The 24,869-nt window shown below is 57.1% G+C and overlaps 1 protein-coding gene across 5 annotated transcripts in view; it reads right to left on the reverse strand.

Annotated features, from left to right (window-relative positions):
* LPIN1 (lipin 1) overlaps positions 1–24,869 on the reverse strand; it is a 95,853-nt gene that overhangs the window by 18,957 nt on the left and 52,027 nt on the right. For 3 of the 5 annotated variants that reach the window (XM_045844318.1, XM_045844317.1, XM_045844322.1), the window contains 11 exons: positions 22,358–22,665; positions 21,611–21,736; positions 19,129–19,236; positions 15,519–15,651; positions 13,560–13,869; positions 12,491–12,584; positions 11,695–11,882; positions 10,121–10,214; positions 9,265–9,334; positions 6,154–6,246; positions 3,071–3,150 (listed from right to left, as the gene is read on the reverse strand). In XM_045844318.1, the coding sequence (XP_045700274.1) occupies positions 3,071–3,150; positions 6,154–6,246; positions 9,265–9,334; positions 10,121–10,214; positions 11,695–11,882; positions 12,491–12,584; positions 13,560–13,869; positions 15,519–15,651; positions 19,129–19,236; positions 21,611–21,736; positions 22,358–22,665 (1,604 nt within the window). The remainder of the gene's footprint in view (positions 1–3,070; positions 3,151–6,153; positions 6,247–9,264; positions 9,335–10,120; positions 10,215–11,694; positions 11,883–12,490; positions 12,585–13,559; positions 13,870–15,518; positions 15,652–19,128; positions 19,237–21,610; positions 21,737–22,357; positions 22,666–24,869) is intronic. The other 2 variants (XM_045844321.1, XM_045844320.1) reach the window with 1 other exon arrangement.

The raw sequence follows: 24,869 nt of genomic DNA on the forward strand, positions 1-24,869 counted from the left end.
CCCCGCCCAGCAGCTCAGGTCGCACTGCACACTCCCCTGCACCTGCAGGGAGCGGCCAGGCCCAGCCACGGGGCGCGTCCGCAGCCGGGAACAGCAGCCGAGGCAGCACTCGTCACAGCGAGCGTCCCTCAGATGGCATTCTAATGACCTGCACGGTGACAAGCGGTTTGCTCAACGGCGAGGCTTCGGGGCTGTTCTGTCAATCAAGTCTGTCAATTAGGAAAACACTCCTACAGCTTTTTTTCTTTTTTCAGTCAGCTGCAGGAGTCTAATTAGGAGACTAAACGTCTAAGATGCCAGTAAAAAATTGAAAGATTTACATTTCCATGAAAGAACTTTCATGACTTCTCACAATCTCGATTCCTTTTCACGAGAGTCGTTCTCCGCCTGTGGGGTGTAAGGAAGAGGCGGGGCCTGCTCCCTTCCGAACTGGGGGCCGCCGGACTGTTTAACCGGGGGAAGCGCAGGAGGTCGCACCAGCTAGTGGGCAAGTCCAAAGGCTTCAGGTGCACCGCGCCCACATGGCGCCGGCGGAGCGGCACACCGGGCAGCGCTGCGGGGTGTCCCGCTGCTGCAACCCAGGCCTCCCCGCCTCGGGGGGGGGGGCGGGGAGCGGGAAGAATAAAGGGAGGCATGCAGGTCCTCTGCCTGCGGGCCCTGCTCCCACGCTGACCGGTCCCGTCCCTGTTAACCCTCCTGGAGCCGCGGCCTGTCTTCCCCGAGGCCTGGACTGGCGGGCTGCGGGTGAACATGGCAGACGCCGCGTTGGGACCCATCCTGGAGGGAGTTTTAAAACATCCCAAACTGCGAGGTCGGGACGGGCACGTGTCCCCAGGTCACTCGGCCACCGCGGGCACCCCCCCGTGGCCCGGCCGGGTCTGCGGCCCAGGCCTCCTTCCTCGAGTGAGGCTGCTGTGGGGACTCAGTGCGCTGACACCTGCAGCGGGGGTCACTCTTGTGCCCGTTTCACAGGTGAAGGAGGCGACACCAGGGACTGAGGAGGTCATCTCGGCGCGCGTGAGACGAGGTCACAGGCAGGAGGCCGAGAGTCCCCGCTCGTTCCGCGCTCCTGCTCGGAACCTGCTGCCAGGGCGGGGAGGGTTCCTACGAAGAATCCCAGGAGACGGACCCTCCGAGTGCAGCCAGAGCTGGTGTGAACCGCTTCCCACGGGCCCGCCGCCGCGTCTCGGCCCACGCAGTCCCTCGTGGCGCCCCCACCCCAGGGCAGCCTCCCTCTGGCCGCTCCAGGCCCTGCGTCGTCCCTCTGCCGACACGCGGTGAGGGGTCTGCCCGCAGCCAGGACCCCGGCAGACCTGCGTGGCCCCCGGGTCCGCGGCCGGCAGCCGCGGCTTCCCTCTCACAGGAGCGCACACACAGGCTGGAGCCTGGGGCCGCTCTGCCTCGAGCTTACGGCCCCTCCAAGGGACGGGGCGGGCTTAGCCCGTGTCCACCCCCAGCACGCCTGCCGTCTCCCTCCCCACACTCCCGAAGCCATACTCAGAGCTCCTGCCGGGGACGGAGCCAAGGGGCCAACCACGCTGGGCAGCCCTCCCAGAGGAGGCGCCCAGGGTGGGGGCGTCCAGGGGGTGACGACGACAAGTCTGCCAGCCCCGCCCCCTCGGCCACATGGACCCACACGGGCTCGGCTGGGACACGCAGGGCCGGGGCGCCGCCAGGGAGCACCGAAAGCACGTCCCCAGTAACGTCCCTGCCGGGAGCCGGCTGGGCCACTTAAGAGCCACCTCCAAAACCAGTTTCAGCGGGTCCCGCACGCTCTTCCCCACGGAGAGGGAGAGGGAACGCTGGCTGCTTCCCACTCGCCGCCCACCCGGGCTGCTGTCTCCAACGGCGAATCCCAGGAAGACAGCAGCGAAGGGGAAGCCGGGGCGGGGAAGGGGTCTGCGGGCGTGACCTCCAAGCCCCCCTCCGCTGCAGATCGGCAAGTCGGGGAGACCCCATCGGCCCAGGGGCCGCCCAGCAGCACCGCTGGCCTGGCCTCCACGGGGCACGGATGACTGAGATCCGCACCCCGCCTTCGGCCAGTGTGCCGACGTTCCTGTCTGCCGGGGGCGGAGCGCAACCCCACGTGTCTCAGGCACAGGAACTCCCTACGGCAGGGCGTGCGCGGAAGGTGTGCTACTCGCTCACTCGGTGTCCGTTTGCAGCCTCAGCGTCCCCATCAGTGGGTGACAGCGCTGCCCCCAGGGTGGAGTCACCCCGAACCCTGAACCCCAAACAGATCAGCCTGAAGACGAAACAACAACACTGCCCATGTTGATCAGCGCTGTCTGGTCTGGTGTCTCCTGCACCAAGTTCATACGCATCCCTATCAATCACCAGAAAAGTAGCAACTTAGCCCTGGCTGGCGTAGCTCAGTGGATTGAGCTCGGGCTGCGAACCAAAGTGTCGCAGGTTCGATTCCCAGTCAGGGCACATGCCTGGGTTGCAGGCCACGGACCCCAGCAACCGCACATTGATCTTTCTCTCTCTCTCTTTCTCCCTCCCTTCCCTCTCTAGAAAAATAAATAAATAAAATTTTAAAAAAAGAAATTAAAGTAGCAACTTAAGTCCTGGTAAGTGTTTGAACTACAGAGAAAGGCAAGTTTCTTCAGGAGGGAAACCTATGTCTCTGTCACTGGAAAGGCCGCTGTTCCTCATCATCACCATCATCATCATCATCATCACCACCATCATCATCATCACCATCATCATCATCACCATCACTACTCCTGCCTCCTGTACCCCGAGGCTGTCTCGGGCCACGACCGTGAGAAGTACTCTGGTTACACTGTATCATTTTTAAGCCCCTCTTTCACTTGGACGTTAGATCTCTCAGGCAGAGCCTGTCTCTATCTGATGAGTGGGAAACCAACTTAAGCCAACTGCCCCCGGCCACTGAACAAACGGCAGAGGCAGGGCTGGGCCCCAGGGCTGCCCCCTACCCCCTCCACCTGGGTCCAAGGCCGTGGGGTCTGGTGAACACCACGCGATCAGCGTCCACCGGGCCCGCGCCATGACCCTGGACACGGGAAGGAGCTGCCACGCGCCGGGACGACGGCTCGCACTGTACCTGGTGGCCATGCCGAGCTGCGGCGGCTGCTCCCCGGTGCTGTGGCTCTTGCCAGCCAGGCTCTGCTCCGGCTTGCTTTCCTGGAGGAGCAGAGAAAGAGTCAGGGGCGTGCCGGCCGGGGGTCCACCCTGGGCTCCCCAGGCCCAGCAGGGTCCGAGGGCCTTCCCCAACAGCACACCCCCCCACCCCTCTCCTCCGAAGCACACAGTTCAGCTCATCAGTACTCGTGACAAAAGTGAGTCTGTTTTCCACCGGGGTTTGGGGCACCAGACCGAACTCCACAGCCACTGCAGCGCCGTGCAAATGCCCCGTCGGGGGCCGCTCGGGGGCCTGAGGGCTCTCAAAGTGTTTCCCTGTAACTGCTGAGGGAAATGCCTGAAAACATTTTCACCCTGTGTTTCGCTTGGGAAAACTGGACGCCGTCTTTCTTTCTCGTACTCATTCTTTTCCCAGAACCGGCTCCCCCGCTGTGCTAGCAGAGGCTCTGGCTCTGGAGCGCCCGGAGATCGGGCCAGCCCCACTCCCCTCACTTAGGATCCGGGGCCAAGTCGCGGGACCTCTAGGCCTCTAGTCCCCCTGGAAACCGGGCGAGGACCCCCTCCCGCTGCGGGGCGTGCTGTGCAGCAGCTGCACCCAACCCAGCGGCAGCGCCCACAGCCCCACCTGGGGGCCCGGAAGGCGCCGGAGGCCAGTGCAGACGGGTGGAGGGCGTTCAGTTCAATCTCGCTCTTTGTGGCCATTTGCTCCAGAGGTAGATTAATGTTTCCCATGTTAACTTTTAAAAAATGAGCAATATAAACAGGGTGACCATCTTAACACATGATGAGTACCAAGTATTTTCTAAATATTCTTTAGCTTTTTATAAGTGTACTCACAATTGATGTGATAACACGCCCAGTGATTTATAATCTATTTATTGAGATAGGCAACTCAGCTACCACCATTTACTGAGCTTTCTCAGACTAGCTCAGAATATACGTATATCTATCTGAAACAAATGCATTTATATTTTTAGAAATATTTAATGTCATAACGATTCCTTATTTCATCCTGGCATTCTCCTCAATCCAAACTGCTGGGAAACTGGATATTATGCAGTAAGTAGGTCTTTGACATTGCTTTCTGCCCAAATTCTAGAACATTCTGCCCTTTAGTAAGGGAACTAGAAAGGCCCTTTAAGTCTCTTGAAGTATACATTTGTCCTAACATGTCTAGGTTCCTTGGGAACAATGCAACAATCAGTAAAACTCAAGTATGCTAACGAAGAGTGTCAAAGAACAATGTTACTGTGACAAAATCTTTCCAACAGACTTTTCCCCTTGGAACTGATAAATAAATAGCTCACTGGGGTTTCTTTTACTTTTTTTTCTTATCCTCACCTGCGAACATGCTGATTACTTTTTAGAGAGAGATGGGGAGGGAGGGGCAGAGAGCAAGAGAGACATCAATCGCGGCCTCCCATACACGCCCCGACCCAGGACCAAACCTTTCCGCGTGGACGATGCCCCACCCCACGGAGCCACCCCGGCCAGGGCGCTTCTACTGTGACGATAACCAACTGGACACCAAGTGGTGTCCCTGGGGTCTCTTCATGCTACATTCCAAAAGTAACCACTCAACAAACATTTCCCGACTCCTGCTCTGGGTCCAAAACGGACACCAGGACTGCCCAGGGGTGAGAGCCACCCACGGTCTCGGCCCTCGTGGAGCGTGGGGTCTCGAGGGAGCAGACACCGACCAATACTCACACCGATACGTGCGCCAGTACAAACTCTGACAAGATGCATGAGGGCCAGCCTGGCCCAGCAGCTGGTGGAGGGAAGGGGAGTGAGAGGGCCCTCCCAGCACCGGGCAGAGAAGGCACCCCGTGCAAAGGTCCTGGGGCAGACGGACTCTCAGCCAGTGACGCCACAGCTCAGAGGGCGGAGGGAGAACTGCAGAGGATGAGGCTACACGGGGGTGGGGGGGGGGGACGAGGATCCCCGAGGCCTGGGACCATGGTGAGGATACTGGTCTTCGTCGCAAGAACGCTGGGGACCCACTGAAAGGTTTAAGCAGGGAGCAGCACACAAACTGGACCAGGGCCCTACACAGAACAACGCAGCCCAGCAGCGAGGATGAAGCAGGAGGACAAGAACGGACACAGCCAGCCCGCTGGGACACAGTTCTGGGAGAGAGAACGGCCGTCCAGACGTGTGGGGGAGAGGGCGGAGAGACACGGAAGATGGCTGGGAGCGACGCCCAGGATGGCGAACCGGCAGGACCGGGTGACGGACTGCGTGTGAGGAGGAAGGGAGTGGCTAGCCCGCGGACGGCCAGCGGCACCGTTTTCGGACTGCGGTCCAGTGAAGGACCCACAGGGACACGGTGAGGTAAGTGTGAGAGATGACAAGTCTGCAGCGTCGGGGAGCAATCACGGGGGGGCGGGGGGGGCGCGGGGTGGGGGGGACGTCTCCTGGGTGGCTACTTGATACACGGGCAGAGGCATCAGAGAATGCATGGTCTGGAAATAACAATGGGTCGTCCTGCGGGGGAGCCTGCCGTGGGGGGAGTGGGCGACTCAAGCAGAAGAGAAGACCCCGAGACCGCCCCCGAGACCCCCTCCCGGGGCGCCAAGAGACCTGGAGACGGGTGCAGGCGTTTACAGAAATGCCCTCAGCGTGGGCAGACGAACGAGAACCGCTGGCAGCTCTAAGCACGCCTCACTGAGATCATCCTCACAGGCAGGAGGAAAGTATTTAACTTAAAACAAAAACAAAGTGAGCTATCAGGTTGAATCCCTGCTATTCAGAGACGGAGAAGCATTCCAGAGGAAGAGGGACGTGACCTCGGTCTCCGGGCCGGGAGGTGACAGGGGCTGAGAGGTGACAGAGCCCGGGGGTGAGCCCGGTCCCCTCCGGGCCTCCCAGACCGCACCCCTCCACCTCCCGCACACCCTGCAAAGCCGTCCCCGCCTCTCGGCAGAGTGGGCCCCTGCCCCGGCTGACGCCCATTTCTCTGACAAGAGAGCTTGAGGAACTCCGCCACTCGAACCCCAAACTCCCTGAGCTGCGCCCCAACATTCCTGTGTGTCCCGTGCTTACCTCCTTGATTGTGGTATTTCTTCCCCTCCATGAAAACCACCATCTTCCTCCCTTTCGGGGCATCTTATCCCTCATGATGGATTCCACAGTGGCCTGTTTTAAATGGATGGGAACATAAATAATGGAACCAAAAAAAGATCGACTTAGCACATTCAAACCAAAAGACGCACACATGCAAATTAAAGTAAGATTTAACAAAAAAAAAAGAAGAAGAAAAAATCAAGAGAAAATGGAACGTACTATTTGTGAATTAAAAAACTTGGAGAAGCAAAACCTAATGGCGTCCAAAATTACAGTAAGGTAACTTAAGCATGAAGACTTAACAAGATGTTAAAGGAATAAACAAACAGCAAAAAGATACAACACAACAACAACAGGAAAAAGAAAGCATTGAAAAATCATTAGTGATTAGTAAGACCAGAGTTTTCAAATTAAAGTGGCTTACTGGTTAGGACACTGTTACTCTCAATATAAAATAAAAAAATGAAATGATTACTATGAGGTATAGGGTAAAAATGCAAAAGATGTTTTTAGTAAACGTAAATTTCTAAAGTTTGACAAACTGAACATTCATAAGTGCATTTAAAATATCAAGTGTTAAAAAACTCATACTCTTGTGGGAGAAGATTTAATATCAGCTAATAATTTTCTAAGTATTTCCAAAGAGCAAAGTATCCATCTTGAAGCTAATTCCCTGGGCCAAGGTCACTGTTATCTCATTTTTCCTCCTTGGTTCACAGAACTATCAGGTAGCAGCTGACACATCAGCTGGTAATGAGTGAAAGATTCACTCTTTCAACCAAACAGGCTGCCAATAAGTGGAAAGGTAAATAATTCCCATATTCGGCCCAAAGTGTGCTTCTTTTTATCATTTAAAACATCCCTACCTGACACAAAGAAACACCTGAATACACAAAATGCATAAAATGCAAACCACACACACCCCCTCCCCACGAACAGGGCCATCCATGAAGATATAAATCACCCTGCTCCTCCTAATTCATCCAGGAATGTGTAAAACCCCAATTAAAGAAAAAAAACCTAACAGGACTATTGTCTGCAGTTCACAGGAAAAACAAACAAAAACAGCCAAGAAAATCCTCAGATGAGTAACAGGAAGACACAAGCCTTTCTAAGTAGTACAGAATACACTGAAAACCAGAGTGGCTTTTTAAAATGCGGCCGCTACACGAGTAAACACACTAATTTCTGAACAGAAGACCAAGTCCAGAAATACACCTGCATTCGCAGAGAAACGTAAGAGATGACCAGGCTGCAACCGCCCATCGGCAGGGACGAGAGCTGTCACCCCAGGAAAGGTGCCTGGACGATCTCGGGCAGCTGCGCCAGCCCCGGGAGCTGCCACCCTGGATGCGCCATCACCCCGTTCTCACTGTCTGGCCCACGTGACCAAAACGCTGCTCAAGACCCGGGCTGCGATGTGTCCCAGAAAACGAACCTCGGTCTGTCTACACCACTCACAGAACGAACCTCAGTCAGTCTACACCACTCACAGTCCTCCCACCGTTTCTCCAGCTACTGGTCGGGAGGCGATCACATGAACAAGCTGCGGCCAATGAAATGCCTCCATCCTCCCCGCTGTGGACGGGGCCGTGGGAGAGGACGGGTAGAACAGTCGCCTGTCGATCAGGACGGGAAAGCCAAGAACATCACAGAGAAGCCAACCCACATTCGTCCAGCCCGGGACGCCCAGCCTCTGCGATTCTTCTTGCGCGTGAAAACAAACCCGTCTCATCTGAGCCGCTTGTGGTCGCTGTTCCCTGCCCCAGAGCCCCCTGCCTCAGTGACCGGCTGCGAAGAGAGAGAGCTGGTTCCTGTCCCCTCACCCGTCACTCTCAACATGAAATCTGGACGGCGCGAAGCCGTAAGGAAGCACTAGAAGAGACAGGGCACATTTTGATGAGTGTTGGAAGTGAGGAAGCAGGGCCAGTCCAGGTATGATACGAAACCCGACAGCCGTGCAAGACTGACAGAGTCTACGTGTAAATATAATTCTGTATTAGACAAACGCCAGAACCCGTCAAAAAAAAAAAATCATCAACACAACTTGTAAAAAGATTTAGGATGTGTATCGCCAAGTCTTTAAGTTTACAAGCCACGGGTATTTCCTTTTCGGTAAACTACATCCTTTAACGGTATTTCCATTGCACTGGTCTTTTCGCTTATTAACGTGTAAGAGTTGACATGTGTAACGTAAGAATTTGTCCCGGGCCACGGATACCGCGAGGAACCCGGCAAGAAAAACAAAACCCACCCAGGAGAGCAGGCCCTCCACCCAGAGCACAGTACACACAGGGAACATACCCCCCAAAAAGGTCACAAGCCCCAAACTCCAACACACACACACACACACACACACACACACACACACACGAGAAGGAGCAAATGCACTCATCACAGTCAGTCAGCCCTCCCAGACCCTCAGGCGTCAGGAGTAGCCGACAGACAGCAACAGCAAAGCGGCACGAAGCACTTGCTACGTGTACAAGGGACCAAAAAGCAGCGTGTGATCTAGCAGGAAGACGCAGCGCTGGAAAAATGAACAATTCCAGGCCGAGCGCCCATGACGCTTTGGGAAGGGTAGGATGACAGCACAGTGGCTGCCCCGGTGCGTCTGACCTCGCACCCTGCGTCTCCCTCAGCCCCTCGCCTACTCTCACCTGCAGCCTGGAGCGCCCGGGCCCTGCCCTGGCTCCTCGGCGGACCATCGGGCCCGAGGCTGGAGCCGGCACCAGCACCTGACGTCCGCTGCTGGGCTGCGGCCCCCCCCCCATCCGCGGCTCGGGACACCCCAGCGTCCGCCTGCTCCGCCCCCACCCGTGTCCCCAGCACAGCGGGAGTTGGGAAAGGAGCCCTGGGGGAGGCAGGACGTGGTCCGGCACCCCCACGGCGGACAGGTTTGCCTTGATGAGCACAAGGGGGAGGACATCCAACGTGCCAGAGAAACGGATTCAAACGCCCTGACGCTGATACGCCAGGAACTTCAAAGAGCACAACGTAACTAAAACAAAACGACATCTAAACTGCACCCACGCAGACTAACCCGCCCACCACTGCCGGCGCCCCCTTCTTTCTCGCGCTGACGCTCACCTTTGGCAGAGGCTTCTGGAAAGCTTGCATGGCCAGGAGCAGCGGGGCCGCCGTGGTCCAGTTATAGTACCTGGCGCGAGACAGTGAGACAGCTGTCAGACCGAGGCTCGGCCTGACAATCTCACGGCATGAGAGGAGGTCGTGGAAAGTTCTGGAACTGCAGCTGGGTCCGTGAAGAGCCCAAAACTGCTGCCCACGCCCCAGCCCTCTCCCGCTGCATGCCCCACCCTTGCTGTGGGTGGCCGCAGGGAGGGGCCGAGCGGCTGCCCGGGCAGCAGCACGTCCAGTCGGAGGCAGCGGGAGGCCGCACGGCCGCTGGAGGGCGGCCCGAGGCCCGCGGTGCACCGGGTTGCCCCCACGCTGGTGGCACTGCCTGCCGCGCTTCTAGGGAAGGGCGCCCAGGCTCCCTGACTTCGACGACCTTAAACATCCATGACCACCTCTCAGGGAGAAGAGCTTGCCAACAGTCTACCGAACGCCTGCACGTCCCTGGACACCCGCTCAGCTCGTCTGGGGGACCTCAGATGAGGAAGCTGTCCGGGGTGGACACACAGTCTCTTCTGTTACACCCGCCCGGGCCCCACAGGCCCGAGACGGCCCACGGTCCCCTGTGAAACCCAGCACCGAGACCGTGGAAGCCCACAGGCTCAACGCTCACATCAGGCTAACAACTGTCCTGCACCACGGTTCTCGCCAACGGTGAACTGACAGCAACACGTTTTAACAAAGACACGTACATATATATACATAAACACATGACCTGACTTCTAAGGTCCGCCGTCCAGGTCTCTGCACTGGAAAACCTGACGCCGAAACGGCGTCACGCCCCTGCGCGCGGCTCCCCGGAGAAACTCACTTATTCCCGATCTTCACCACGAGGTTGGGGTCGTCGATGAGTGCAGGGTTGTCCGAAAACTGCTGATACGACACGGCTTGTTCCAAAAACGCTTCTGGGGAAGCAATCGCCGGGGGCGGGGGAAGAGGTGAGGAACGCCTGGCTGACAGAGCCGGCGCATTCCCACGGGCTCCCGCTCCCAGGCAGGTCTGCCGAGAGCTCACACGCTGCAACTGCGGGGCAGGTCTCCTACTGCGTCAGTGCGGGAACCTCGGTGTGTCTGGGGGGGCCAAGTCCACGCAGAACGAGAGGAGCCCGGGGCCGACTGAGGGCGTGGGGGAAGCGCCCCCCTAGCTGGGGCGCAGACGCGGGAAGGGCAGGGGCAGGAGCGTGGAAACCACAGTCTGCGTGCGCCTCCGAGGAGGCAGGCGAACGGTAAGCGGGGCGCGGACACCGGGCGGCCTGGGTGTAAGTCGCACCTGATGCTGTGACCCTGGGAGAGCGGTTCATGTCCCCACGCCTCAGTCCCCCCCTCTGCCCCAGGGGCATAACTTCCACGGGAGCTGCGAGGATGGACGAGGCCACGGATAGAAGGCGGTGTCCTGCCTAAAACAAGGGCTCGCTCCGTGTCAGTGGGTGTGGCTCTGGCCATGGCCACCTGCAGGGGTGCGGAGGCCCACGAGGGGCCCAGCCGCTGACGCAGCCCCACTGGCGCCAGGGCTGGCAGGGAGGCCCGGGTCAGGGGCGCCTTAGTTCGCCATCATTGGGCTGACGGGTTAGCGGGTTCGGGGCCAGCATGAGGGGCCCTGGTCTTTGCGTAAGAAGTAATTCCCAAAGCCACGAAGGGACCTCAGGATGGAGACAGGGTCCAGGATGGCACCTCGGGCAGGGAGGTGGTCATGAGTGGCGAGAGGAAGAGGAACAGGACCAGGCCACAGCAGGAGTGTGGGGTGGTGGCAGGGGGTGGGGTGGGTGGAAGAGGGACACCCAGGCCTCCTCGGGGAATTTGTCAGGTGGCACTGGCTGGCCACACTGACTGGGGGCCTGGGGCCACCTCCCCATATAACTGTCCTGAGACACTGAGAAATCACTTCGTGGATATCGTGAATGCTGTGAACTCATTCACCCTCCAGGCCAACACTAAGAGCACCCTTCACGGCCAGCTGGGAAGTGTCCCTGGACTTGCCCAGAGGCCCCCCTCCTCCAAGATGCCACAGCACTTGTGCACCCCTCCAGTGCACTGTGGCCCCACCGGCTGCAGGCTCCCACACCTCCACGGGGCTGGTGCGGGCCACGGAGACACACACCAGGTGGAGCGAACACGCCTGACAATGAGTGACCCCGACGAGGCCGCTGCCTGAAGCTACGTGTGAACCCCAGAACCCCGAGGTCAGCCACGTGCAGGCCACCAACACGTGGGTCATGAGCAACAGCGAGTCACCGGTGGTATTGGGAACCCAGCGAAGGGGAGGCGACTTCTGCTGTGAACCGAGTCCAGCAGCCCCAGCTCCGGGGCGTTCTGACCAGCTGCCACAAGAGGGTGCTCTCGGCTTGAAGACCGGCTCCAAAGCCCTGCGGTACCTGTGGTTGTGTACCTGTGGTTATCTCCCTGTTGTCACTGAGGCCGCCGCAGAGGGAGATGGCGATGGACGGCAGGTCCCGCAGGCCGTCGGAGGTGCTCTCCACGCCACTGTCCACGCCGGAGCTGCCCACGGACTGGGGGGACTGGTTGGCTGACCGGGCCCCGTTGTCGGCATGCTTGGGGAGCCCGGCAGGATCCCCGCTGGAAGGAGGGGGAGGGGAGGGCGGTCTGAGGACCTTCCTGGCCTCGGGTCTCACACAGACATGCAACGGCCCCGCAGAGCAGCAAAGGGCTTCGTCTCAGACGGATGTTTTGGTGATGCACCGTGGGAAGCCGAGACGAGTGAAGGGAACTACTCCGGGAGAGAATACAACCTTCTGCCTGTCTCGCCCCCTCCCAGGCCCACGTGGGGAGACCTGAAGGGACAGGGCTCACCCGAGAGGCCACAGCTCTGCACTCGTGGCGTCCCTGCAAACCCCGGGAGAACTTTCACCCTGTCCTAGGGAGAAAGAGCCACGCAGATGCCACTCTGGGCACTGGTCACGGCAATGCAGCCTCAGCGTCATCGGGAGCCACAGCCCTGTGCGGGGGGGTCCCTGCTCCGAAGGTGAGGAGCCGCCGGGAGACACCCCCACCCCCGCGCTCTGCCTGCAGAGGAAATCCCCGTTTCCACTGCCCACTCCTCCCAGTGAGACGCGGGCCTCCTGCCGCCTTTTCCCACCTTCTCATCAAAGAGCAGGGAAAGTGAACTCACACAGGCTCCGACTCAGGGTACAGAAAGGGACGTGAAGAATAGGGAGAAACCTTACTTTTTGGGGAAATACAGGGCAGCCACCTCGGGGTCCATCTCCGTGAGGTCATCCAGGTAGACGCCATCGGCACCGAGGTGTCTGCTTCGTTTGTCTATGGAGGCACACGGGGTGCGTCAGAATGCTGCTCCTCCCGAAAGGAGCCCGGGGACCTCCCAGGGTCTCCAGAAAGCACAGCACAGCGTGCACCCGTGCTGGGAAGGGCCCAAACTGGCCCCAGAACCCCACCCTCAGAGGCTGGCAGCAGAGCGTTACTGCAAAGACAGGTGCCCTGGTCTGCATGCAATGCCATCGCTGGCTGACTGTGTGGCCTGGACCAAGTCACGTGACCGAGCGCCTCACTGCCCATCTGGGACCTGCACTCCCTCCACCGAAGTGATTAGCATCATCATTGCTAAGCGATGCGCTTTCATCCAGCCCGATGCGCGGGAGCACAGCACCCACGTGCGCGCTGGCTGCAGACCTGCTCGCTTCCGGCACTGGGTCCTGGGCTGGTACCAAGCCAACTGGCTGGCGGGTTACGGTTCACATCATCACTCTGACGCGCAACCAGGTGTGCATTAAGTAGGGTTTATGGAGCACCTACTGGGTGCCAACCACTACTGAAAGCAGCGAGGAAACAAAGCTAAACCAGACCAAGAGCCTTGGCCTCGCCGAGCACCTAGGTTGCACTGGGGCGCCGGGCGAAGCCAACAAACAAATGAGCATCTGAAAGGTGGTAAGCAGAAACTGAAACCGAGCGATGCACAGAGAGAAGCTGGGGGCGGGGGAGAGGGGACCGGATTAGCTGAGTAGCCCAGAGCATGCCGGAAAGGATGCTCTTCCTCTGGAACCCAGCACCCCCGAGCTGTAAGGTGAGGGGTTCGCTACCCGATCCCCAAGACCTCCTGTACGTCTCATTTCCTACAGCTAAGGTCTCACAAATAATATCCTCCGCAAAGGGGCGCGAGGCGCGCAACTGTACGCAGCTGACGTCCCGGCTCAGAGCCCTGGACGTCCGAAGGGAGGGCCGTCACTGGTGGAGCCGCACCTCCGCACAGGGAGGCGGAGAGCCCCCGCCCTCGCGCACCTTTTCTCCTGGAAGGCGACTCGGTCTTGCTCGCCACGGCAGCCAGGGCTCTGGCGTCCTCCGCGGCGGGCGGCGGCGGCGGCGGGGCCGCGGCGCCCAAGGCCTCGGCGTCTTCCTCGTTCACAAACTGCATCTCTGTCTGCGACTTGCTCTGCTCTGAAAGTGGCTGCACGCGAGGTGCCCCAGCCGACGTCGGCGACTGGTCACTAAACGCATCGGAAGATTCACTGTGAATGGCCTGAAAGTGAATTTTCTCACAGATTTTCCTGCTGCTCAGAGGGCTGGAATCTTTCGTCTTGTGTGGCGAAGTCTGGACCAAAGGGGCAGGGGGAGAGAGAGAGACGGGGTCAGAGCACAGGCAAACAGGGAAACTGAGTCAACCGAAGAACCACACTGAGCCAGAAAAGGATCTGCTGAATTGTCCACACTTGGCAGGAGACGCCTCAGCCTGAGGGGTCCCGTGGAAGTTTCCACATCTGCCAAAGCAAAGGAACTTCTCTAAAAAATACCCACTGGCAAGCAGAAGTGAGCGAGGTGAGGAATGGCCAGCAGGTGGCAGCAACCCACGTGCCCATCAGGAGAACGGTACACACACACACACACACACACACACACACACACACACACACACACAGAGGGGGATTTTGCAGCAATGAGAATAAAGGAGTTGTAATTAACACAGGTACGGATTGAAGCTTGCAAAACCAGTCTCTGCTGTTAAGAGAGTCGAGATCACGTCTGTCCCTATGGAGGGTCAGTACGAGCAGTAACTGCCAAGGTGGGGGCCCCCAAGTCGGTCCAGCTTCGTGGTCTGGGTGCAAGTCACACGGACACGTGGGAAAATGTATTGCCCTATGCACGCACTTATGACCTGGGCATTTCCATGTACTGTAGAATGCTCACTCTTGCCATGTATGATGCTCACTTTTTTGCCCAACTTTTTTAGGGAAAAATAAGGCTGCGCATTATACATGGATATTACTAATTCCATATCTATATAAATGTTTTTAATTTTTATTTACGCTTCTGCATTAAAAGCGTAACTCTAAAAAGCAATAATGATATCCATATGCAAATTAATATCCTAGAATGTGATCATTGGTTTTGCTTCTAAATATAAATAAATACAATGAATTAAAACAAAAGATTTTTTTTCCTGAAAGTTTGGGCCAAAAACGTGGGTGCACAGTATACACGGGAGCACACTATACATGGAAAAATACAGTATATATGTGTATTTCACCCCAAAATGTGAGTGAGTGGGTGAAAATGTATCTGGTGGCTGGTTCACGTGAGCAGGAAACTAGCATTTCTGACTCTGCCTCTCCAAGAAGTTTCCAGTTACAGAAAAGATTCATCCAAATAAACACAGAAATGCAACGAGCCCATCGGGACCGGGGCCGGGAGAGGGCGTTAGGCCGGCACCCGTCCCAGCGGCTCCCAGGTGCACACACCGCGCAGCCTGTGGGTGGGGCTTTGTCCGGAGGCGGTGGCTGGGCAAGTCCGCGCCGTTTCCCAGCAACCAGTGACGTAGTGCAGTGAGGAGGGTTCGCTGGGTCAGCACGACAGTTTGTGGGCAGAGAAAGCAGCGTTTTCCGTGAAAGCTAAATCGAGCCTAAAAAGGGCATGAATCCCCAGGGTCAGCCCCAACCGACCTACTCCCCGACGAGCTGCCCATCTTGAGTCTTAACAGAACGCCCCCCCCCCCCCCACTCCTCCGCTGGCTCGCTCGGATCATAAACATTTAGGGGAGACGCCAGAGGCTGCGGCATCTCCAAGGGCTTTATAGTAAGTCAAAGAAAAAACAACCTGAAACACAGTAATATAATTCAAGATTTGCAAAATGCACTGGAATATAAAATACAGCTCCTTGAAATAAAAACCCTGTGTCCATTTCATGTCTTGAGAAAGTGCCTCCGGTCTGCGGCAGGAAGCGAAGTTCCCAGGAAAACCACTCACTTTGGCGGCTTGCGGCAGCTCCCCCCAGAGCCAGAGCATCTCCAGGTTGCTCTTCTGCATCGTCCTGTCCGCCGCGGACTTACTGACCAGCTCCGAGTCGCTTTTGGGCGTGGAAGGCCGGGACCCTGAGGGGCTTAACACAACACAGACCCGTGATTAAAGTGGGAAGGCAAACTATTTTTAAAAAAATGTTTTTGGCCCAGAATTAACATGGTTCAGATAGCCCAGAAAATGCAGCCAAGTCGCCATTGCCTTGGGACAGCGGTCTTCAACCTTTTTCATCTCATGCCACACGTAAACCAACTACTAAAATTCTGCAGCACCTCCGGAAAATATGTTTGGCAGATTTGACCAAAATCGGTATGACTTTGATTCATTCACACCAGACGGCTATTGTCTGGGCTGTTGCCATTTTTCTGTTTGACAGCCCGAGGGGAAAGAGGTCGCTGCCCTGACTGGAGAGTCGGGTGTTGCATGTTTTACAAGTTCTTGGGGCGAACCGGGTGAAAATCGCTGCCTCAGGAGCATGGCTTCGTGGCACGTCCCTCTGTGGCTGCCAGGGGTCCACAGGACACCTGTCCAGGGGGAAGGTGCTCCCAGGGTGCGTGACCTGGTCCCAACCAACTGCCAAGCTCCAGGGAGAAAGGATGAGGAGTAGCATTAAAAAGGGAAAAGTGAAAAAGAGAGACAGACGAAAAGAAACAGGGAAAAAGAGAGTTTTTCGTTACTTCGCCCCCAGCCATTCCCCGCCCAGGCCCGCCCCGAGCGCACCCCTGCTGCACCCCCAATTTCCAGTCACTCTCCAGGCACTGCGGGGCCCTCCCTGGCCGTCGCCGACACATGCGTGCCCATTCTGTTCCACACTTAAAATACAGACTAGAGCCTGCACTGGCTTTGAAAAGAGGAAATCGCATCGTGTGCCAACTTGACCGCAAATGCCAGATGCCACCACACTCACAGCCTGTCACCTGCCAAGAGTAGTCCACTGACTGACAAAATTCTCACCGCATTCTAGACATGCAGGTGGGGAAACAAAATACTCCGGTAATTGCTGCTCGTCGTTATTCTCCTGCATCCCCTCCTCCCGAGTGAGACGGCCGTTTTCGAGTGCAGCCAGAAAGGGAGCTGCCCCAGGTTCCTCTGCACCATGTCTCGCCTCCCACGGACACGCCTGGTCCCGTGTCGGGGTCAGGGTCACCCCCTTGGAGCACAGCCTTCCCATCAGGGCGTGGGGGCTCGTGGATGACACTAACTCGGATCCAATCCGGGCCCTCGGTGGCTGAATTGACCCTCAACGTCCTTATTCAAGCCATTGGGACCCAGCGGACTGAGCCTGCTCCCGTCCCCCCCCCCGACTCCGAGAGGCACAAGGGCTGCTCCCTGCCCCCGAGGTGCCCACCGCCCTCCATCCATCCACATGACGGGGCGCCGTGCGGTAGCCCCCAGGTCTGCTCCGCCAGCCCGTGGAGACAAGGGTCCTGAGATGGCATTTCGTGACAGCACAGAAAATGGGGCACGTCCCCCAACACTGCCCGTCAGGAAAGCGTCCTTGAGCAGGAACGCTGGGACCGCCACACGTCTGAGTGGGAAAGGGTCACCGCCTCCCAACCAACCTCTCTGCCTCCTCCAGCTCCGTCACGACGCTTGTCTCCAAAGGGTCACTGCTACTCCGACACTGCGTGTCCGCAGTTTCATGCTCAGCATCCATGAAGCCGGCACAGGGGGCACTGCCGCCTTTGGGTCTACAGCTTGGACCCGAGGCCACGCCCCTCCCGGGCCTCACGGGAGACCAGCTCCCACCCTCTTCAGAGCTGCAGCCAAGTCACAGGTCACCTGTCTAAAAAGCCCCTACACCGCTCATTGTATTGATCGCACAAAATACAATTTGTATAACCTTTTGTTATGATAACTTATTATAGATTCTGTGAAATAGCTGGCGTCACCCACTGCCACTAAATTAAGCAAAGCCCTTGGGGCTGAACTTGCTCTAGAGTGCGGGGGAGGGGGGGTCAGCAAACTTCTTCTGTAAAAGGCCGGAATGCAAATATCTCAGGCTCTGTGGGCTACGCGATCTCCGTCCCAGCTACTCAGCTCCGCCATCACGGAGGGAGGGAACGCGGCCAGAGCCAGTGTGCAAACAAACTGGCGAACCTTCAGAGGAGCAGATGGCGGGCCCGATCTGGCCCCGGTGCTACATGCTGCGCGTGGTCTGCCAGCCTCCGCTCCAGAGGGCGTCAAGGCTGAGCGCAGCTCCAGAGCCGGCCCCGACTCCAGGACCCCGAACATCCCGACCCTTCCATAGAACGTCACGAGGTGGCCAGAGGCGTTCAGGTTTGCAGACGCAGGCTCACACACTAGAAGCAAGCCCTGTGCGTGGGAAAGGCACAGACAAGCTGCACATCCCACCTGCCCCGGCGCTGGGCTATCATGGACGCTGGCCCCCTCGGTCATGCCAGCCTTTCTCGAAGGAGTCTGCGCCCACACACACACACACACACACACACGCTCACGCTGGCCACTCGCTGGGGGTGCGCCTGAAGCTGAATTAGTCAAAGACTCCCGATCCTGGATGTGACTGACGAGAACGATGATTCCAGAGTTTCCCACGGCCAACCGTGAGGTTTCTGCGTGCATTCCGGGGTTGCTCCACAAAGCAAGCTTACGAGGGCACTGGCTGATTTTCCTAAGGGATGCATTCACTAGCCCCCACAGCCGTGCAGTATCTCTGCCGGTCCCCATCGGGCCCTCGGTCGTAACGGCTCCCGGCTCAGCTGACCATGTTCTAAAGTGGCCTTTCTCCTGTGCGTGTGCCCTCGGGATGACGTGTGCATCCTGAGATGTGGTTCTTGAGTCAAAGAGAAGCACCGTTTCCCACCTAGAAATCAATCACAGCTTCCCACACTCAAATTTTGAAGCCCCACAAGTCCACAAAGCTGGACCGCAGGGCAGGCGTGCAACCCCGCAGAGGGCAACCCCGCAAAGGGCAACCCCGAGGGAACAGGGCAGAGATCTGAGACCGCGGCCTTGAACCAGAAAACAAATATACGGCCCTCAGCCTCAGGATCTGTCCTATCCGATCCTGTTCTCCACAGCTCTGTTCTAGAAATGCTGTGAAAACATCTGACGCCACTACTCAGAAAGTTTAATAAGCTATTTAAATAATGATAATAACCTCCGTTAAAGGGATATCCTAAAAAAAAAAAATCCTGTAAACTTACTTGCTGAACAACCCCAGACAGAGAACAAAAGATCATATTCCCCAGTTTTGTTTCGTTCTTCTATGTTCAAACCACTCCCCAGAAGTAGGGAGAAGGAGAGGCTCAACCATAATCCCCAGAGAGTCAAAGGCAGTAGTTGAAAAGAAATCTACAAGTGTTTACAATGAAAGCGGAACAGTAATCTCTATGTAGTTTCATCGTAAGTAATTTGATTGGTTAGTAAAAAAGATTTGGGAGAGTTAGATGCAAATCTTCACCTCACAGGGTCTCTAAGCACTTGCTGCGTAAGGAATTGCGGTTAGTGGTGAGACAGGCTTGTAGGGGCTAAGTGGAACGTGTCGTTATCGAAGGCACCCGCCCCGGGGCGGGGGCGGGGGGGCAGTGGCCGCTACCTGTCCGAGGCGAGGAGGAGGCACGGCTGCGGAGGGCAAGAACTAGACAGCCCGCCCTCGGCCAGGTCCGCCAGGTGAGGGGGGCTCCGCTGGCCGTCCAGCAGGCTCCTGGGCGATGCACGTGGAGAGGAAAAGAGATCACAGGTCAGTCAGAGGAGCAACGGAAGTTCATGGAAACTGAGGACCGCTCTCAACGATCCCGTCTGTAAGGAAATGAAGGTTCCTCCGGCAACTGACAGCGGCAGACAGACAGGTTGAAATCACTTAGAAATCAACACGAACTGCCGTATCCGCAAAAAAAAAAAAAAAAAAAACAGGGAAGACTTCCCGAAGGCCCATTGCCCTTTCCAGCTCATCCGTCTGCCCGGGAAAGACTGTTTTCCTCTGGTCAGAGATCAGTGCTCTGCCCGGTCTTTGGAGTAAGCGGTTTGACTGTTCGTGCTGTCGGCTGTCTCTTTAAATAAAGAAAATGCGTAATTCCTGGTACGGAAATGACCTATTTATCTTAATTTGTAATTGCAATTGACGGTGGTCATGTGGCAGGAAAAGAAACTGCTCTCTGTAACACTTGCAAGTTTTGTCTGGACAAAAGCTGAGTAAAAGTTATTTTTAGGTAAAGAGCCAGCTAGCAAGATGTTGCTATGTAACGTTATCTGAAGGTCACTAACCTTGCCCCTGCTTCTGAATGCTTGCTTTCAGCAGCTGGTTCCCCAAGGACCCCTAACCCAGCCTTTTCGGCTCGGGATTTGGGAATTAACCCTTGAGCCCCCCAGGTAATAAAGTTTGTGCTTCGTTATCTCCCCGAGTGTGGGTGGATTTTCCACAACAGTCAGATCCACATAATCTGACATGGCCACCACTCTGGGTTCACAGCGTAAAACGTGACAGACTGAGAAAACCTCTCTGGGGTTATACTGAAGACATTAATTTTAGACTATATTAGTCAGGAGTGTTTGAGCAGACTTTCCAGCCTGTTCGTGGTCTCCGCCCGTCCCACACAGCTGGCTCCTGAGGTGCTGCGTTTTTCCCTCCTGGGGCTCTGGAAAGGTGTCCCGCCACCTGTACCGCACGACAGGACAGCCACCGGCTGCAGGGGACTGCTGAGCACGTGACATGTGACTAGTCCACACTGGCGAGTTCTGTGCGTGCAACACACACAGCGACTTCAAGGACTCAGTACAAAAATACAATGAGAAAGAGCTCATTATCAATGTATGCAAAAACAGAGTCCTTGAAATGGTATTTTGGATACATTGGGTCAAATCTAATGGAACATCCAAGTTCATGTCATCAGTTTCTTTCCACTGTTCAGGGTAGCCTCTGGAAAGCCGTGACTTACCCGTGGGGGTGGCAGTGTCTGGGGGACACAGCTGTCCTTAGACAAGTCCAGGCCCCAGCCCCACGCGGCTGACGGACAGTCCTGGTGACAGTCCCGCCTGCACCCGGGCCCTCGGACCGTCTCGTCCTCTCCGACCTCAAGCTCGGCACACCCTGCTCCCCGTGCTGTGTCACCAACGAGGGCACCAGGACCCAGGGTGCAGGGGACGGGCTGCAGGCAGGTGCTGGAGCTGGCCGGGGCTCCCGCACGTCCATTGTAAACCGGACGTCCATCCTACACACTCAGAAGAAGAACCACCCAGGGACGCTGCTCACGATCACTTCGACCGCCGTTTCTCGGGCCCTTTTCACGGCCACACACACTCCTGCGCATACTGAGACACCGCCCCCTAAAAGCCCTCCCTCCACCAAGGGATCCCCTTCCACGGACACACTGGGGACCCGTTTCTGTGCTGTGGCTCATTACAGGCCACAGCCCAGCATAAGGCCTGAGGCGGGGTTCACCACCCACGAACCAATTTTCGTGCCGATGGGCTGCTGTCACCCCTATCGAGTCGGCACGACCGAGATCCGCCCCTCCCCCAGTCTCCAGAAGAATGCCCAGAGGGTTTCCATACATTTCCTGGGGTTCCACAGACTTAAAAGTCTCAGGACCCTCAGTGGGGCGAGCTGCATGCTGGGCAGCCCTGGCTCCCCAGCTCCTACCAGAGGTCAAGGCCAACCTGAGAGCTCGTCTAGGGGAAATAAGCATCCCTGAGTTTAGCAGAAAGGACTGAGCTCGGGCAGAGGGCGTCGTTCTAACAGCCCCAGCGACCTGGGCAGCCCGGGAGCAACCTCGCCGTCTGAATCTTTAGAGTTAAGCATCAGGCAAGGGCGTCGGCACCTGCCTTCCCCCCGGGGACAACTGGCGTCACGTCAGTTAACTTTCTGCGTCGCCTCGGGGAGCCCAGAGCCGTCTCTGCAGCGCGGCTCCGACGTGGGGAGGTAAAGGCCTGCGCGGGTCACTTCGGTCCCCACCTGTACCTCCCACCCTAAAGGGCATTTTTCCCAGGACTGACTTCCGATCCGCGGGACGGGGACCGGGTCTGGGACCGGTGAACACGCTACACGCCCCCACACGCGCGCATGCGCGCTCGCGGCTCACCTGGTGCTGGGGGACCACTCCCGATCGGAGTTGGGGTACGACGCCGACTGGGGGTAAGTCAGGACCGAGGGAAGGTTCTCCTTGGGGACGTCTTCTTGGAATGGCGGCGTGTCGTTACAGAGAGTTCTGGTTTGAGAAAATAACAACAATGAAAGACTCAGGGTCGTCGGCAACAGACTCCTAACGCCGCCCCGTCTCCGTGATCGGGATCCCCGGAGCGCCCGGCCGCGTCCCAGGCGGTGCAGCGGGGGAAGCCGAGACGCGGACAGTGCAAAGGTGCTTCGCACTCATGCCTCGGCTGCAGAGCTGAGGGGAGCAGCCACGGAAGTCCGCATCACCCACCAACTTAGTTGTAAGCTACGTCCAACGTGTGCTACTAGCCCTGGCTGGTGTGGCTCAGTGGATGAAGTGCCAGCCTCCAAGCCAAAGAGTCGCAGGTTCAATTCCCACTCACGGCACAGGCCTGAGTTGTGGGCCAGGACCCCAGTAGGGGGCACCCAACAGGCAGCCACACGTTGCTGTTTCCCTCCCTCTCTTTCTCCCTCCCTCCCCCTTTCTCTGAAAATAAATAAATTGTTGTGGGTTTTTTTTTTTTAATCTTTGCTACTTAAACATTGGGTCCACAGGATTACAACATTCAGCCTAAAATGCATGAACAAAAAAAAAAATAAGGAATTCTCAGGGGGAAATTCTTAAGAAACGGTGTCAGCAGCTCTCAGGCGGGACCTGCCTGTGACTGACACTCACCTACTGCTGTCCGGCGGGTCCGTCTCCTCATCGGAGCTCATCTCGATGGGGAACATGTCTTCGTCTTCCGACGTGTTGGTGTTGTCGTCCCTTTTCAGGCTGTCCAGCTGGGACTTCCTCCTCCTCTTCCTTCTCTTCTTCACCGAAGAGCTGCCGGAAGGGGCCTCGCTGGGAGCCAGGACTGGGGCCGGCGCGCCAGCGTCCAGGCCGCGCGCCCGGTCGACCGAGTTCCTCCGCAGCTGGCACTCCATCCGCAAGGCTCCTTCCGACAGGATGGGGGAGGTGGCCAGGTGCATGGGGATCACCTCCTAAGGGACAGAAGGGTTTTTTTAAAAAAGAGCCTCGTTCACTTGGGTCCGGGAGCAGGACCGTGCCTAGGGCGTGCCGGTGCCCGTGTGGGAGCCCCAGCACCGCTTGGGGACCGCCACGTGGATCGTGAGGAGAGACGCCGCAGTGGCCTGGGCAGGAGACCACGGAGTCAGCAGTGAATTCTTCAAATGCCAGTGCTGCTGATTCCAACTTTTCATAATCATAACGGAGCGAGGTAAGTATCAGTCATCTCACGCCACCAAAATTCAACTCGGAGCTATCCAGAGTGAAGAGGAGAAACTGGGTTCTGAGTCGTCACGTCACCCGGGGAACTAGACCCAGTTTCTCACCTCCGTGTCGGTGAGGGGGTGTGTGTGTACGAGCGAGAATGCGTGTGTGTGTTGAACGTGCATGGAACTGAGATGTCCGTGTGTTTGGGAAAGACTGCACAGCCCCCCGTGCTGCCCCCAAGGGCCTGCCCGGGTCAGGGGGCAGCCAGGCACGCGACGTCCAATAATCAGATACTGACCCTTTCCGTAAAGACAAAAGGAGGGGGGTGGGGGCATCAGGGGACTAAATTGTAATGGGGAAAAAATACAATCAAAAATAATAAATTTTTTTAAAAAGATAAAAAGGCAAAAAGAAAAGAATACAGAGCCTGTCCATTTAATAGCTGACCGGTGATTCGCCGGTGCTTTAAAAGCTATAGGAATCATTTTGTGAACGATTCATGTATTATGAGAAGCCTGGTAACAGGAAGGGAAGAACACGTGTAAAAAGGGGTGAACGCAAACACGCTGCTGGCGTGGAAGTGGCTGAGGGAACAGCAAGTGTGCAACAGACACAAAACCTACATCTGAGAGGCTCCACCTCAGGCCGGAAGGGACGGGGGAGGCTGGAAGGGACGGGAGAGGCTGGAAGGGACGGGAGAGGCTGGAAGGGAGGGGAGAGGCCGGAAGGGATGGGGGAGGCTGGAAGGGACAGGAGAGGCCGGAAGGGATGGGGGAGTTCAGAAGGGACAGGGGAGGCCGGAAGGGATGGGAGAGGCTGGGAGGGACGGGAGAGGCTGGAAGGGATGGGGGAGGCCAGAAGGGATGGGAGAGGCTGGGAGGGAGGAGGGAGGCCAGAAGGGACGGGAGAGGTTAGAAGGGACAGGGGAGGCCATCTCATCCAGCTGCTCAACTGGACCAAGTGAAGAAGAAACGCAGCGCGCACTGACACTGGGTCAAGAGCAGGAAAGAAGGTCCCACTGGCTGAAGAGGGAAGGGGTGCAGCTCTGCCGTAGAGGGGAGACAGCACCCCGCAGCAGCCTGCTGAGGAAGGACACGGGCCCCCCAGTTCCCAGCAGCCTCTCAGCGGCAGAAAGGGTCATCGGATGGGACAGAACGCGCTCTGGCCTCCTGACCCCGGCCACCCACCGGCACCTGTAAGGCCAGCCCAGCAGGCCCTCTGAGGTTTGCAGCTTCCTCACCCGAAGTGCTTCTGCAGCTCTTACAACACAACAGCCGCTGAAAGCCCAGGGGAAACAGAAGTTTAAAAGGCAAGCGTGCATTTGAGGTGGGAAAAGTGTCTGTCGAAGCACCATTAGGAACTAATTCATAATCTCACAGCCTTCCCTCTGAATGGGGAGGTAAAGAGCAGGCAGGCAGGCAGGCAGGCAGGCAGGGGCCCCTGACGGCCAAGGCCACAGCCCAGTTGCGAAGACAGGAGGCACAGCAGGGGGATGCCCGCCCTCTGTGCCACACCTGCGGGCGGGCCAGGAGGAAGCGGAAAGTGGGACACCTGCTCCAGAGCCCAGGGCCGTTCCTTTTCACCCAGGCCGCCTTCCCTGGAAGGAATGAGCTCGAGCAGACTTGGCTGAGGCATGACCACCTCGGGTCGAGTCCAAGTGGCTCTCTCGGTGCGTAAAAGAGTCAAAAAAGCAGTTTATCTAGAAGAAAACACAGGGACCAATCTTTGCGACCTTGGATTGGGCAAAGGATTCCTAGACACCAAAAGCCCAAGCAACAAAAGACAAAGTAGATACATTGAACTCCAACAAAATTTAAAACTTTGTGCTTCGAAAGACACCACCAAGAAAGTGCAAAAACAGCTGACACAATGGAAGAAAATGCCTACAAGTCAAACAGATTATAAGGGGCTTGTGTCTAGAATAGATTACAAGTTCTTACAATTCAATAATAAAAAGGCAACCCAATTAAGA

This window comes from Phyllostomus hastatus, unplaced genomic scaffold (genome assembly GCF_019186645.2).
Source record: "Phyllostomus hastatus isolate PE091 unplaced genomic scaffold, TTU_PhHast_1.1 phas_contig_402, whole genome shotgun sequence".
NCBI lineage: Eukaryota > Metazoa > Chordata > Mammalia > Chiroptera > Phyllostomidae > Phyllostomus > Phyllostomus hastatus.